This window comes from Excalfactoria chinensis, chromosome 2 (assembly GCF_039878825.1).
Source record: "Excalfactoria chinensis isolate bCotChi1 chromosome 2, bCotChi1.hap2, whole genome shotgun sequence".
Classification (NCBI taxonomy): Eukaryota; Metazoa; Chordata; class Aves; order Galliformes; family Phasianidae; genus Excalfactoria; species Excalfactoria chinensis.
In genome coordinates, this window is record NC_092826.1 from 48,647,423 (window position 1) to 48,663,485 (window position 16,063).

Genomic DNA, 16,063 nt, shown 5'->3' on the forward strand with positions numbered 1-16,063 from the left:
GCAGAATGAACAGGATCTATGGAAAAACTAATCATGAACCTGAGCTTCTAGAGAAAGCAACCAAGGGAACTATTTACTCAGATTTTTGTGATGTTGTTTCTGTTGAGTCACCGAGCATGTCTGCTTTCGAGCAGTAATTTTAGCAGCTCTGAAGAAAAGGGTAGATATGATAGATCTAACATGTAAGTAATGTAAGCTACTTGCAAATTAGAAACAAGAATTTTCCAAGATAGTGAAAGAGCGGTTGCCTGGAAAACTGAGATAACCAGAAGAAATCAACAGGCTTTTGACTATAAATAAATACAAATTAATATCCATACCCAGAAAATACAGATAAGAAACACTTACCAGACAGGGAGACGTTTGGAATAGTTGTACCAGAAGAAGTACGATGGATTGAGATGTATTGTACTGATGTTAAAATGTTGCCTGATTTCAGAGCACTCTTAACTGATCTGGAGATCAGTGAGAATCTGTAGGTACTGAATAGCTTTAGAAATTATCTGTTTATTCACATATGTTATTTTAGCTCCTGACTTAAAGCTTGGGCACGGAGTATTGATAAAGAACTTCAGTAAGTTTTGATAAAATGAAAGCAGTTACATATATAAAATATATGAAATTGCTGTATGTTTTTGAAGAGTATGTATTTTAGAGAAGAAATTGCTCTGGCTTCAACTAGCTTAAGAAATGCAATAATTTACCCCATTTTCTAACAGACATACTAAGTTTTACTTTCTTTTTAACACTATGCCTTAAGAGAGGAAAACTAAGGAGAGTGTCAAATCTGTATTTGAGGCTGAAAGTAAGCTAGTTGATCTTAAGTATTTTTTTAAGTATCTAACATGATTCTCTGAAAATTAGAATTGTGATTTAGATAGACTTACTGCTGTGAAACAGGTTTTTCAGCTTTTATAATTTTTTTATTCCTTCTTTTAAGCTGATAGTTTTTTTATCCTGGTATGATCAAGAGAGGTAAAAAAAAATGTAATGCAAATGCAACAGTTTAGAGATATAGTTTCTACTTCTTATCAACTGTCATCAGTCTCTAATTTGCATACATTGAAAGGATGGTTTCATTTCTAGACATGTGTTATAGTTTGACAGCAGTTTGAGTCTTTTAACATTAATATTTCCAGAGAAGGAAGGTCCGGAGAAGAAGAAAGTGAAGAAAGATGCTGGAAATAAGAAATCAACACCAGTTAGCATTCTTTTTGGTTATCCTCTGTCAGAGCGCAAACAGATGGCACTTCTTATGCAGATGACGGCAAGAGACAACAGTCCAGGTGATCCTACAAAACTAACACTTCTTCTTTCTCCTTGTTTAATTCTGTCAACATTAGAATACTATGAACCCAGCAGTTTTTCTACAATGCTTGGTTTTTATTGGAAGACTTTTGAATTATTATTAATTCTGGTAAAACTCTGTCTTCTGTAGAAGAGTAATCTGGTAAAAAAAAAAATTGATGACCTTCTGTATTTGTTGTGTGTAAATGTTTGCATTATGATAGCTGTAGAAGATGAAAATCAGTTTTCCTTCTTTGATTATTTACCTGGATACTGTACCATACATTTATTTAAACTGAAATGATATCTATTTCTGTCTTCATTTAGAAGGAAGCTGAATAATCCCTTTAGGATTTAATGGGGGAGGGAGATGCTTTGTTTTTTGACTTGGAATTTCAAACTATCTGTGGTTCAGTTGTATATATTAAAAAATAATAATAAAATAAAATCTTTATGCATGATGATGTTGTACAGGTGTTTGTACAAAATCTGCATTTAAAAGTGAGATTATATTTTTTAAGAAAGAAAGAGCCAGGTGGCTGTGTCACACTGCATTTAAAACTGTTTCTATGTAGAGAAGAGCAAGATGGTTTCATGGCAAGAGGAGGTATCTTTATAAGGCTCCTCTGGAATACCGCAGGGGACAAAGGCATATTCCTTATTCTCTCATGCTGGGAATGTCTATTCATATATAAAATACTGGTGATGTTTTGTCTTGTTTTAGAAAAAAAAACAAAACATTAAGCCAGAGTATGTGAACTTTCCTAGTTTGGATAGGATTCATCTGTTCTTGAAACCCATATTTAAAATAGAAAAACTTTGCAAGGCATCCTTTTTTACATTGCAAGTATCCATTGTGTTGATACATATGAAATGTCAATCACATCCCGAATTATTCACTAATAATTATCACCTTCAAATACAATCATTAAAATGAAGCAAAAATACTGTTGAGTATAAATGACCATTTAAAAACTTATTTTGTAGATTCCAACCTGAATCATCCTCTGCAATCCACACCAGCACAAAAGAAAACTCCAACCTCCTCTTCAAGACAAAAAGACAAAGTTAACAAGAGAAATGAACGAGGGGAAACTCCTTTACATATGGCAGCAATTAGAGGGGATGTTAAGCAAGTTAAGGAGCTTATCAGTTTAGGTGCAAATGTGAATGTAAAAGATTTTGCAGGTAAGTTGATATATGTTTGCCTAACTGTACAAATTCAGAATTAATGCTGAAGTTGTTAACAGAGGTTTAAGTTGACATGCTGTATGCAAATGAAAAGTTTCAGTTTATTTTTTTCTGATAGCAGTGGTGATCCTTGGATGCTAGTATATGGTATCTTACCGGTGCAGTGTGTTAATATGTGGAAATTTCAGTTGTGGGTTGGGCCTTTCCTTATAAGAATGCATGCATGCTTGCTGAATTTTGAAGAAGTATACTAGGCAAATTCTGTAGCTAGTAATGGGATTATAGAACGTGTGAAGACAAGCAAAGGCTAACAGTAGCATTCTAATGTACGTTGTCTTACTGGAACAGCTAATATGCACCAAAGCAGAACCAATGTGGGGTAGATTATGGTTGTCATCTAGGCTTGATACTAGTTTTGGTATGTGAGTATCTGATTTCATAACTGACTGATAAACACTGGGATAAGTTGTAACCCGTATCATATTTTCTTAGTGCCCTTTATTTTTACTACTTTTAGTATTCTTTTAGTAGCCTTCTGATAAAGATTTGAGTACTACCAGTCTCTTTGTCTGTAAGACTTCCTAAATGATTGTTAGAACCTGATGGCAAGCTTTTGCCTATATATTTTTTGACAATCTCCTGGTAATTATGTTGCTACATGTTTTTATTTAAATACAAACAAAAAACCACCAAAAAAACCCCCACAAAAACAGAGTAGATATGAGACCCCCAAAATAATGTCTTCATAAAAGATATGATCTGTAGTTAGAGTTCAGTAATTCCCAGCTATTGATTGGCCAGATACCAAGATAAGTACTGAGATAAGTACTTGCTGTTTTACCTTGAACAATATGAAAGGATGTAAGAAGAAGCTGAGATATTGGATAGAGATTTATAGCTTTGAAGGGGGTTGAGGTAGTTAGAAGGGGTGAAACAGTGAAGAAGAGGAATAAATCAGGGGATGCTGTTCTCTTAAATGCAAGAGCAACTCTTAAAAAAAAAAAAAGAAATGTTAAGTGCACATTATGTAAGCAGCATCATGAACTGTCTGCTTCTCATAACTAGCCATTAAGCATTGGGTTTGTTTTATTTTACATTCACAGTAGGGGTAAGTGGATCATGGGAAGGCAGGGAAATAAGAAAAAGACCAATGTCTTTGTTTGGTCGTTGTGTTGTATTTTTTTCAAAAAGGCTGTGCTGCCAATGTGAAGGATAAAGCTTGAAGAAAATTGGACAAAGTTCATGGCATCCCAAGGGAATAAAGATAATGCTGAGAGTACTTGTTGGTATTGTTAACTGGCAGAGCTAGCAGAATAACCAGTTCAGAGTTTTTATAGTCATTGCATAATGGAAGCAAAAATACAATGAAAGTCTGAATGAGAATTTTGACTAAATCTATGAAGCAGCCTGCCACGGATGCTCAGATTGTAAGCCTGAATGGTTCTTACAAGAGTTATATTCTCTGGGAATGATGAGATGAGGTGAAGTCACAGGTCTCAGTGAATTTAAGAATGATGTGGTATGGTTAGCTAACATCAAGAGAAGATGTTATTGAGATGGACTGATGTTCTGATTGTAGTTAAGAAATAGATCAGTGATTTCAGGGGGTAACTGAATTGGTATTTCAAGATGAGGCTTCCCAGAACTGCTTTGTAGAGGAAGAGAAAGGAAGCAGAGGCAGAATCCAGTGAGGTCTTTGGAGAAGCTGAGAGGGGAGATGAGGATATTCAGAAGAAGGCAGACCCATAGAATCACAAGGATAATAGAAACAGTTCCAAAGGAGGTGAGATGGGTTAACCTTGACCAGCTGCCTGATGTCCACCCAGCCACTTTCTCACTGCCCTTTTCTGACTGAACAATGGAGAAAGATGTGGAAAAAGCATCTTGAATCAAGAAGATCAGTAGGAAAAACAGTTTAATAGGAAAAGCAAAAGCTGCAAGTGCAAGCAGAGGAAAAAGGAATTCCTTCACTACTTTGTGGAGTCCTACAACATCCTGAGAATTTGGACCTCATCATATACAGTGGTTGCTTTGGATGATTACTGCTGTAACCACAAATATCCCCAATTTCTTACTCCTTTTGTTGAGATTTTTATTGCTGTCTATTACTTCATAAATACAGAGTATTTCTTTGGTCTAATTGGGTCAGCTGTCCTGGCTGAGTCCCCTCCCAGCTTCTTGCCCACTTCCAGTTTATTTACCCAGGGGAGAAGGGCAAAAGAGAGAGAAAGCCTTAATACTGCAAGCACTGGTCAGCAGTAGTCAAAACACTGGTGTGTTACCAACATTATTTACCCACAGATGCAAAGCACAGCACCTTATGGGCTGCTATGAGTTAACTTTATAACTTCATTCCAGGCAGACCCTGTACAGACAAAACTAATTTTAGAAGTAGGTGAAAAGATAAGAACGCTTGAGAGCTTGTTCTGGAAATCAGCTGGGAGCAAGTCATTTAGGAGTTTGATTCAGAGCACTGGAATAGAAACAGTTGGGTAATAGAATAGATCAAGGAATCATAGGAATAGATCAAGTGATATCATATCCATTGGTAATCCAAACTGAGAAGAAAAGGTGGCTGAGCTTCAAATTCCTGTGTAAAGGAAGAAGTCAAGAAGAAGGAGAAGATTTGAGGAGTGAGTCATTAGTGGACAAAAGTAAGAATTTAGGGTGCAATGAAGTTTAGAGAATTAAGAGTTTTTTAGCTAAGAAGCTGGTGGAACTAAAGGAGGAGAAAATGAATTAGTAATGGAGGAAGTACCCTGCTCGTGGAGTATTTGCCAGAACAATACTGCTGTGTGAGAACAGGAGTAAAGGAAACAGATGTTGAGAGAGAGCCAGGACTAGTGTTGGCTGGTGAGATATTTTGATAGGATAGAAAGGCAAAGCAGTAAAACACTGAGAAGTATGAACTGTGGAGAGAATTAAGTATGTCATTGTTAGGAGGAAGAAGACAGAGATCAAAAGATTGGGAGCAGGATAATGTTTTCGCTGTGGATGAGTGGGGAAAAAAGGCAAATGGAAAGAAAAGGGTTGTAGCCAGGCAGTGCTAGAAGTGAATGAGCCAAGTAATGACGGAAAAGAAAAATAGTTTTTGAAGTTCAAGAAGATGCTTTTTACTACAGAATACGTTAAGAGCATTATTTGTTGTTGGTGGTGGTTGATTTCTTTTGTTGTTTGGTCAGAGGTTGTTTTTATTTTTACTTTTTATTAAGTATAATGTCAGAAGTTGAGTGAGAGATGAAGATGAGGAATTTCCTTAATGAAGGAGTAGATAAATCATGGGTTTCTGAACAGAGGTACAAGACCATTACTTGCAAAATGCAGAGTTGAAGTGAATAAACTCTTCCAGGCTTGCACTGGCTATTTTATAAAGTGGAAGTTGAATCCCCTTCCAGAATTGGACTTTGAAAAGTTACTGAAGAACAGCCTGAAAGTTCAAGGTATCAATGACATGGGAGAAATCAAGTGGGGGAGAGGAGATTCAGGTACAGAGTGTAGAAAATACAGATTTATCCTCTTCAGTTGAGGTCTGCTGCAGAAAATGAGGAGCACCTAAATTTAAGATTATTGATATGGAAATAAAATTATATAGTTCATTGTGAGGGTTGGGGTTGCTAAAGCATGTGCTCACTAGATGGATGTTGTTACCCTTTCCTGAACTACTCTATGAGTATATTTTGAAGTGTTTCAAGGATGTAAAGTTTTACAGTGCACAAGAAAGCAAAACCAAACTAACCCCTAAATTTCCAACTTATGTTTACCACTCTTTATTATAGGTTGGACACCACTGCATGAAGCTTGTAATGTTGGTTACTATGATGTTGCTAAAGTCCTGATTGCAGCAGGAGCTGATGTGAACACACAGGGTTTGGATGATGATACGCCACTTCATGATTCTGCTAGTAGTGGGCATCGAAATGTGAGTGTGCTGTGAGAGTAAGGGAAGCAATTAAGTGGTTTGAAATGCTCAATCGTTAGAACAAGTCCTAACTATCCTGACTGGTCCTGTGGGGTTTTGTGATACTGTTTCTGCTGTTTTGGGGCTATCTTAAAGCTTTTTTTGGTTTTCTTTTCTGTTCTGCTTTCATCATAACTCTATAGTGAGGTATTCTCTACCAGTATCTGCTTTTTTAAATGCTTTAAATTTCACTTTTTCTTTTTAAATAGGTATCTTAATGATTTTTGAGAGATATATATCGTGTAGAGTTCTCAATAGTAAAACATCTCCAAACCATATACGGAGGGCTTAAAGAAAAATATTTTATTTCAGTTCATACAGGAATGTAGGACATGCTTTTATTTATAATCATCTATCCCTCTGTATATCTGATAATAATAATATATGATATTTTATATAATATTATTTTAATCTATATAATATATGCAAATTATAAACAATTCTATATTTTATGCATGATAATAATACTATATATTTATTATGTTGTTCATTATATGCATGGTTTTACTATTCATATCCTTTCTGTATGTGTATTAATATAGCTTATATAATATTCATATATTTTATGTGTTACTCACTTATTTTATTATTATATAATATAGTAATATTAGATCTTAATACTGTTATACCTTTAAATATATATAACATAAATGCTATGGTTATTTTTATATGTTTGTCTGTGGACTTTGGTACAGAACAGTGGCATGCATATCCTTACTATTTTTTTCAATGCTTGCACAGGCTGGCTTAGAGGAGAAGATAAATGGAGCATCGTAGGCATTCTACATGCTTCTGAGTTTCCTGTAAACTAGATGCAATAATGCCTCCTCTCTTTTTATGTCTAATTCAGTTAATTACTATGTGTGATTTGCTTTACAAAGTTAAAAGTATAGACTATGTATAAATAAAATGTATCTCTCAAACAAGCTATCCAGTTTGGAAAGATTTTCTGGAAATTAGAGAACTATAATAATAATATTTATGAAAGTTTTGTTAATGATTTAGTAATGGTATCTTATGGATGTCAAAACAAAATTGGGTCTTTAGGTAGAGCTTGCATGAAATTATAGTACAGAATGGTCTGATCTTGGGATCTCTGATTGTCCAAAAAACCCTGATGTGTCTTGTAACCATATTACTGTCTGCTAAATTTTCGCATTCTTAGCACATGAGTTGCCAAATTCTTAGCATGTAGACAAAAAAAACAACACAACAAAACAAGAAAAAGTAACTGATACTGGATATGTGACGAAGATGCAGCGGCCTTAATGTCATTGCAGCTTTAATAACTCTGCCCTTAATGATAGACACTGATAATTTCACTGTATGGTATTCAGTTGGGGACAGCAGATAGCTTCTTCCTCCAACGACACTTGGATTCTTTCTTGGAAATTTTCTGCAATGCAGTGGAAACTTGTAATAGTGCTACTTGCAAAACCTGTCCTGTTCCTTAAATTTAAGCAATATAAATCTTGTAGTGAGGAGCTGAATTAAGTTCAGATGAGTTGAGAGCTTGGTAGGTGAGAAACCAGGTGAACTGTGAGAAGTGATGCCAGAACAGTGAGAACAAAAAGGGTCACGTTGTGTTTCTGATGTTTCTGTATCCAGATAATTATGGACAATTTTCTTTAACCTTCTTTATTAGCTCTTCTAACGAGCAAATTATGGATATTTGATCTTTGAATTTTAGTAGTTGAAGTCTTCTTTTGTGTTACCCACTTTACAGATAGAAATTCAGAATGTAGTTACATATTATTCACCTTTCATGTCCAATGGAGGGTTTTTATGTTGGTGAATTAATACTTTTGGAAAACCTAAAGGTTCCTTTCTTTAATGCTGCAGATTGTGAAGCTGTTGCTTCGACATGGTGGAAATCCATTTCAGGCCAATAAGCACGGAGAGAGGCCTGTTGATGTAGCTGAAACTGAAGAGCTGGAAATGCTACTGAAAAGGGAGGTACCTATCTCTGATGATGAGGACAGTTGCTCAGGTAACAGTAGCCATTTCACTGCATACTTCTTGAAGTGATTCAATTAATCTGAAATTTGATGGTTTTAAGCTTTTGCATAATGTTAGCTAGGAAGACTTGCTGCAGTTAGCAAGTGCAATTTTTAAGATTGTTTTCTACTTTTAGAACTAATTTTCAAATCTTTATATTGAATCGAATGTATTCAAAAAAAGCAAAATATATTTTCTTTTTTTTCTTTTCTTTGCATTAATCTCTTTCCACCCTCCAAACCAACTCTGCCTCAGTATGATTTTGTTGGAGAAAAATATGAGATAATACTGTATTTATTAGTTTTATTTATTGTATTAATTTTACTTATTAAGTTACTTATGTGGAGTACAAAGATGTTTTCAAGAGGTCTTCTTGGGAAGAATATCCCCAAGGTCACTTTGTATCCTTAGTAGAGCAAGGGTTTCACATGGGTGTAACTTGGTAGCGCTTGCTCAGTAAACACGTTATTGTGTATGGAGGAGTCACTGACTTGTAAAGGTGACCAGATAGTATCTTGTTTAAGTGCAGGCACGGATTCTTGACCCTTATTTTATTTCTGTCAAATCAGGGAAGGGTGTCCCCTCTTGGGGTACAGAAAGAACTGTTGTCAATGGTTTCTTCAGTGGTTGTCTGGTCAGGGTGTTTCTTAGTTTCCAAAATCTGCGGGGATATAATTTCCAGGAGGAGCAGAACTTTCTCTGCAGCTTCCTAAGAAGTCAGGATTAAGAGTAGAGGTGATCTATCTCCTGTACTCCCACTGCTTTACCTTTTGTCATTCATGAGGAACAAGTAAGCTGTCTGATGTGTTTGAAATGGGAAAATACTGTTTAGAACAAAGTAAACAAGGGCAGGGAAAGGAGAAACAGCAACCACCTTACAGGAAAAGGTGAAGGGGAAGCACAGTCAAGCTGCAAGGATTGATTATAGTTGAGCAGATGATGCCATGTACGTAACAGAGATAAATAAAAACAGAGTGAATAAAAAAACTGATAGCACGAACAAGTGACAAGTTCTGAATGCTACAGATAATGCAGAATATAATAGGAGCTCCTGAGTTCTGTTTTATTGATGTTGTGATTCTCTTCCTTTAAGAAAACAATCAACAAAATGGATAGATTCAGCTGGAAAGACTTGAGTTAGAGGAACCTTATTTGAAGGGAACAGTACATCTAGAAATATTTCTGAAAGATTTTTTAGTACTAATTTTGTCATGATCAAGAGGTGATAACACTACATATGTTGTGTAAAATCTAACTTCACCAACAGTTGAGAGATTTCCATTGTTCAGTTGAACAATTCAACTGAATTCAAGTTCAGCTTGAATTGCAAGTTCAGCTTGCAGTTTTGAACTTGTAAATCAGGACGCTCATTACAGCATACTTGCTTCACACGGTGCACTTACATCCTAGAGACCAGCTGCAGTGAATTAAAGCAGCAGTGGCAGACTTCAGACTGTCTACATCCGGTGCTTAAAAATTCATAGAATTTCTGTACAGTAGCAGCTCTTTGTCTTTTAAGAATTAAAGCTCACCTACTGTTGAAAACAAGGTGCTTTGACTAAACAGTTCATGTGGAGAACATGATTTAGATGTTGGAAAGCATAAAAGTTGATGAATTCCTACAGGGATGAGTCATCAGCAGAAAGATGCCCTTGAGAAAGAGGCTATACAGGTACCACACATTATAGACAAGGTTTACTAAGCTTGAAGAGTGTTACTTCTATTAGATTGGGATATAAATGGTAATCCATATGCTTATGTACCTGAGTGACACCTGTAAATTGTGAGAAGAAAGTTTCACTTTCGATTTTTCTTAAAAAGCTTAATTCTAGAGAGAATGTATATAAAATGTGTTTCGAGGATTTTTCTTTACAGCTGTATAGCAGTGTAACTGATGTCTTGTTTAATGGCCCTTATGTGGTAAACGTGTTATGGATGCAACTGAAGAGTAAAGGAAGGAAGTGTACAGGAGCTCATGAATTCGAAACCTGACATGACTTCTGTTGCCTAAAATTTCACATCTATCATCTGTGTTTTCAATCTTAATTGTTTTGCAGTTATTTTGAAAAATTCATAATCCTAATTTATAAAAACTAAGAATCTTGCTGCACACAAAGAGCGTTAATGGATTTAAGAATGTGTGTTTGAAGATATTTGAGGATATTGGTAGGAACAGTAGCATTATGAAATCCTTGTATTTGTTTGGTTTAGCTTCTGTCAGGGTAACCTGTTATGCGGTAGGGACTAAAGCAGTGTTGCTCGCTTTTGTGATTAGCCCACATTCCTAATTATATTCTGTTATTTGGTATTTTCTGTGAGTTTGCCAGTTTTGTCCTGAACTTAACAAGAGAGAATGTTCCTTTGACGATCACCTGATTTCTGTTTTTTTCCATGTAGATTCTGAAGAAGCTCCATCTGTAAATCCTTCCAGTGTAGAGGGGAATGCTGATTCAGAAGTGGAAAAAGATTCTGTAGCCAACGGCAGCAAGCAAATTGTTCACAGTAAGGCACCACATCCACCTGCACTTGATGAATATGAGTTTAAAGATGATGATGAAGATGAAATGAAGAAAATGATTGATGACAGGCACATTCTTAGAAAAGATGTAAAGAAAGAGGATGAAACAGAAGTTGAAAAGAACAGTTTATTTGTGAAACAAGAAAAGGTTACCTTTTCGAAATCACTTAAAAACAAGAAACAGAAGCCATCTAGAGTTTTGTATTCCAGTTCCGAAAGCTCAGATGAAGAAATACTCCAGGACAAGAAGGTAGTCTCTCCTTGCTCTGTTTCAGAGACCTCAAGTTCTGATGTAAGAGTGAAGAAAGAATGTGTTGTTACAAATGAACACAAGCAAAAAGGCAAAGTTAAAAAGAAAGTAAAAAATCAAAGTAAAAACAAAGAGAATCAAGAACTAAAACAAGAAAAAGAAAATGCCAGAGTAACAAATATAGCTGCTTCTGGGTTAGATTCTTTAGATAAAACTAGAGATGAAGAAACATTTAAGAAGTCTTTCAGCCAAAAAGATGATTCTTCTTTACAACTGTTTCATATTGCTGCTGGCAAATCTCCTAAGCATCCCTGTGGATTAAGTGAAAAGCAAGCAACAGCATTAAAGCAAGAAAACACCAAGACTTGCTTATCACCAGGAGGCTCTGAAATAACGTTACAGCCTGAATTAGTTCGGTGCGATCACAGTGTGGATTCTGAGTATCTCGTAGAAAGCTCTAGTGGCAAATCTTGTAAACATAAAGAAAAAAGCAAGCATCATCAGAAAGATTTTCAGTTAGAATTTGGTGAAAAATCTAGCCCTAAAACTAAAGATGAAGACAATAGCCCAGCGTTTGAGAATTCAGAGTATACTCTGAGAAAGATTGACAAGGAAGGTAAAGCACTTAAAAAGCATAAATTAAAGCACAAAGAAAGGGAAAAAGAGAAGGACAGGAAGGAACAGGATGGGGAAAAGGAAAAACATAAACATAATATGAAAGAGTCCCAAAGAAGTATTGAGTTTGACAGAGAATTTTGGAAAGAAAATTTTTTCAAAAGTGATGAAAGTGAAGATACGCTGGTAAATGTAGACCATGAAGCTCTTCCTTCAGACAGAAAATCAAAGTTGGAAAAAACTGGGGCAAAAGAGGACAGGTTGGCTAAGGAGAGACAGTTCCACAAGGAGAGGAATGCCAGAGAGGAGAAGAACAAAAAGGAAAACGAGAAGTTCCTTAAGGATGAAAAACTGAAAGATTCAAAGGAAGAAAGAGAAACTGTACTTGCAGATAAAGAAACGGAATTGTTCTGCTTAAGTGTTAAAGATGAGGTAATCAGCATGCACTTAATAGAAAAAGAAACAGATTCTGAAAAGCATGAAAAGAATTTAAAGGAAAATAAAGAAAAACGAACCTCAGCCAAAGAAAAAGATGCTGAAAAGATGGAGAGAAAAAGTGGGGAAAAAGAGAAAAAAATAAAACACGAATGTAAGACAGAGAAAGCAGAAGTAAACGAAAATATAGAAAAAGTAAAGACCAATCTCCAGCAAGCTGAAAGGTGCCATAAGGAAAACGATAAAATAAAAAACGCTGGTACTCTTAAGAAACTTGATGACAAAGAAAAAAGTAAAGAAAAGACGGAAAAGAAACATGACAAAGAAAAGGTTGATAAAGACAGACATTTGGCTGACAGCAAAGAAAAACACTGCACTGAAAGGAAAGTCAAACAGTCTGAAAAAGAACCTGAAAATACTAAGTCGGAAAAGAGTAGAACTAAAGACAAGGAAAAGGAACCTGAAAGAAGAGACAAATCCAAAGACAAAGAGACTTCAACAGCAGTGAACTCAAAACACGTGCAAGAAGAAAGAAGATGCAACATTATGGACAGTAACAAATCAATGCATGACAAACTGACATCTGTGAAAGAAAAGCAAAAAGATGATTTCTTGAAAACTCCAGACGGTAGAGAGAAGGATAAAAAAGATAAAGATATAGACAGATACAAAGAGAGAGACAAGCATAAACAGCATCAAAGTAGTTTACTTAAACTAAAACTCGAACATGAGAAACTTAAGCCTAAAACATCTCCTGCACCAAAGGATGCTCGACCTAAAGAAAAAAGATTAGTCAATGATGATTTGATGCAAACTAGTTTTGAAAGAATGCTTAGCCTCAAAGATCTGGAAATTGAGCAGTGGCATAGAAAGCACAAAGAAAAAATAAAACAGAAAGAGAAGGAGCGTTTACGAAATCGCACCTGCTTAGAACTTAGCAAGGTAAAAGAGAAACAGAGACAGTCATTACCCGAAGTGAAAAACAAAGAACTTACTCGTTCAAAAAGCTCAGAGTTGCCAGACTTTTGCATGAAGGAGAAACAGCAGAAAGAAGCTACGGGTAGTAGATCTCAGTCCGTGGATACAAGAAATGTAAATGTTATAAAGTCTTTATTGGTTTTGGATAATGCAAATAAATCCCCCAAATCAGAAGGTGAAAAGATGGGTCTGAGCTCCAGATCTGTGTCCATCATTTCAGTTGCAAGTTCTGAGGATTCCTGCCATACCACAGTAACTACCCCAAGGCCTGCAATGGAATATGACTCAGATTTTGTGCTAGAAGGCGCTGATTCCCAGATGTCTTTCTCACAGTCACCGTTTTTGCCAACTGCCAAATCACCAGCCCTTCATGAAGGAGAGCCCGAGGCTGTTGCTGAATTGCCTGATCGGATGAAACCACCTTTTTCAAACAGGCTTCCCCCAGCATACATCAGATCAGCATCTTTCGAAGACTTCAAACTGGTTTTAAATGAGTGTAGACCTGTTGTTGAGGTTCGAAGATGCAGTATGCCTGCTTCTGTTTCTGAACATAGCAAACCGCCTCGAATATCAGAGGAAAATAACCAGAATGCTCAGATGTCTGTTCAGACTTATCCCAGCGCTTCTCCTAAACCAGAACTGCCGTGTAGCATGGTTGAAAGAGATATCCAAAGCAGTTTTTCTGGTTTGCAGACATCTCCAGCTGGAGCTGTTAGCAACAAGCAGGTAACAATGGGTACAAGTACCATTAAAAGCAGTGCTCAGATGAGTCCGTCAGAAGAATGCAATATTCATTTAGAAGCATGTAGTCAAAGTGGAGTGACTCTGCAAACCAAACTTTGGGATGTGCCTTTTGACAGACTTAATTCAATAAACAGTGAGTGTAGCAGCTCAGGTTATGATGTATCAGAGCAAGATACTAATAATTTTGTAGCAGTGCATACTTCTGAAAACAGGACATTAAAAGAGCAAAAAGTAGCTGAATATTTGCCTCAGCCTGCTGAGATCAAGGGAAATTCCATTTCTCAAGAATCTGCGTCATTTTTGTCTTTGCAGTCACCTTGTTCCTTACAGTCACTTCCAGATGGGTCTAAACACATTTCTTTACCAGGCATTAGCAATCAAGATTCATCACCTGTACAACAAAATCTGGTTCAGACTGTAAGTTCTGCCTTCAGTACAGATGCTAGTAGCACCAGAGAGACGGAAAATGTTTTCATCCCTGCCAACATCAAGAAGGCTGATGCACCCCATGCTATATTTTCTGAGAGCTCTGCGAAGGATATTTCACAGACCTGTGAAAGGGTGAATGATTTACCTGTGGTGTTGCTGGAAAAAGATATTCCTGAATCTGATGGCGGTTCACAATTAAATGTAAATTCATGTGTGTTCAATAAACTTGTTTGCAAGAATACTCAGATTGAAGTGGATGGTAACACAGCGGATACTTCAAACATCAGAAATGAAAAAGACCAGCAAGAAAATATGATTTCAGTGCATGTTGTTAACAGTAAAACTGACAGTGATCTCTGCGATCTACGTTCAGCAATGTCAAAGGGAATTATGAACGATTCATCTAATAAAAAGCCTTGCACAGCTGACAGAGAGGATGTGTTGACAGATGAAGCACCGCAGTACTCTTTATCTAATTCAGAAAGTAGTTCACAAGAGGTTATACAAGAAGAGGCGCATAAATACGGTCAAATAGTCAAACTAGAAGAAGAAATTGCTGAGGATCAGAAGATGGAGCTGCAAGAAGTACCTCAAAGAATCACGAGAAATAGAGCAAATGTGCTGGCAAACCAGGGAAAGCAGAATCCTCTTGGCTGCATGCAGACGTTAGAAAAGGAGTCAGAATTGTTAGCATCTATGAAAGGAAGGATTAGATTAACTGAAGATGATGATGGTCAGGTCCATCATCCACGTAAAAGGAAGGTGTCTCGTGTACCTCAGCCTGTGCAAGTGAACCCTTCTTTACTGCAAGCTAAAGAGAAAACCCAGCAGTCACTGGCAGCTGTCGTTGATTCTTTGAAACTGGAAGAGATCCAGCCATACTGTTCTGAGAGAGCAAATCCGTATTTTGAATACTTGCACATTCGAAAAAAGATAGAAGAGAAGCGTAAATTGCTGTGCAGCGTTATTCCTCAGGCACCTCAATATTATGATGAATACGTGACCTTCAACGGATCGTATCTGCTGGATGGCAATCCCTTGAGCAAGATATGCATTCCAACTGTAAGTAACATGTTCTTTAAATGAGCCGTTTGAGAAAAGATGCAGATTTTTTGTTTGTTTTTGTGACTTTTGTATTCTTCCAAACTTGCTTCTGAATACCGGAGCTTAAGTTGAAATATGTCAAATTAACGCTCACCAGTAATGCCGTGTTTAAAAGCGCCTTTTGATGGACATAGAAGCGATGGTGTCAAAATCATTACAAGACAAACCATGTATAAAACCTGTAAAAGACACACAAATATTTCAAAGTGTTCACTACTATAATGCCCACCCTTTTAAAACTGAAGTAGCTGTTAGAGCTTCTCCAAATTTCTACCAGCAATAGTGTGGTTAAAACTAATTATTCAAAGCTGTTTTATTTGGAGAGTGGTGGAAGTGCAGTGTTTTGAGATGTTAAGGCTACTACTAATGTTTTAAGCAGGAGCAGTGCCTGCTAGCTGTTGCAGTCTCTCCTTAATACTCACCAAAGCAGTGAATATAATATGCTGTGTCCCAGCTGTTGTCGTCCATCAATTTAAAATGTTCTGAGTTTTACTTAATGTGAAGTCCTTTCTGCTGAAGACCATCTGTAGTTTGGGGACACTTGTTTAGTTCTAAG

At 36.5% G+C, this 16,063-nt stretch overlaps 1 protein-coding gene across 4 annotated transcripts in view; it reads left to right on the forward strand.

Moving 5' to 3' along the window:
* ANKRD12 (ankyrin repeat domain 12) overlaps positions 1-16,063 on the forward strand; it is a 61,247-nt gene that overhangs the window by 34,160 nt on the left and 11,024 nt on the right. For all 4 annotated transcript variants that reach the window (XM_072329148.1, XM_072329151.1, XM_072329149.1 and 1 more), the window contains 5 exons: positions 1,140-1,286; positions 2,275-2,475; positions 6,255-6,397; positions 8,279-8,426; positions 10,832-15,465. In XM_072329148.1, coding sequence (XP_072185249.1) covers positions 1,140-1,286; positions 2,275-2,475; positions 6,255-6,397; positions 8,279-8,426; positions 10,832-15,465 — 5,273 coding nt within the window. The remainder of the gene's footprint in view (positions 1-1,139; positions 1,287-2,274; positions 2,476-6,254; positions 6,398-8,278; positions 8,427-10,831; positions 15,466-16,063) is intronic.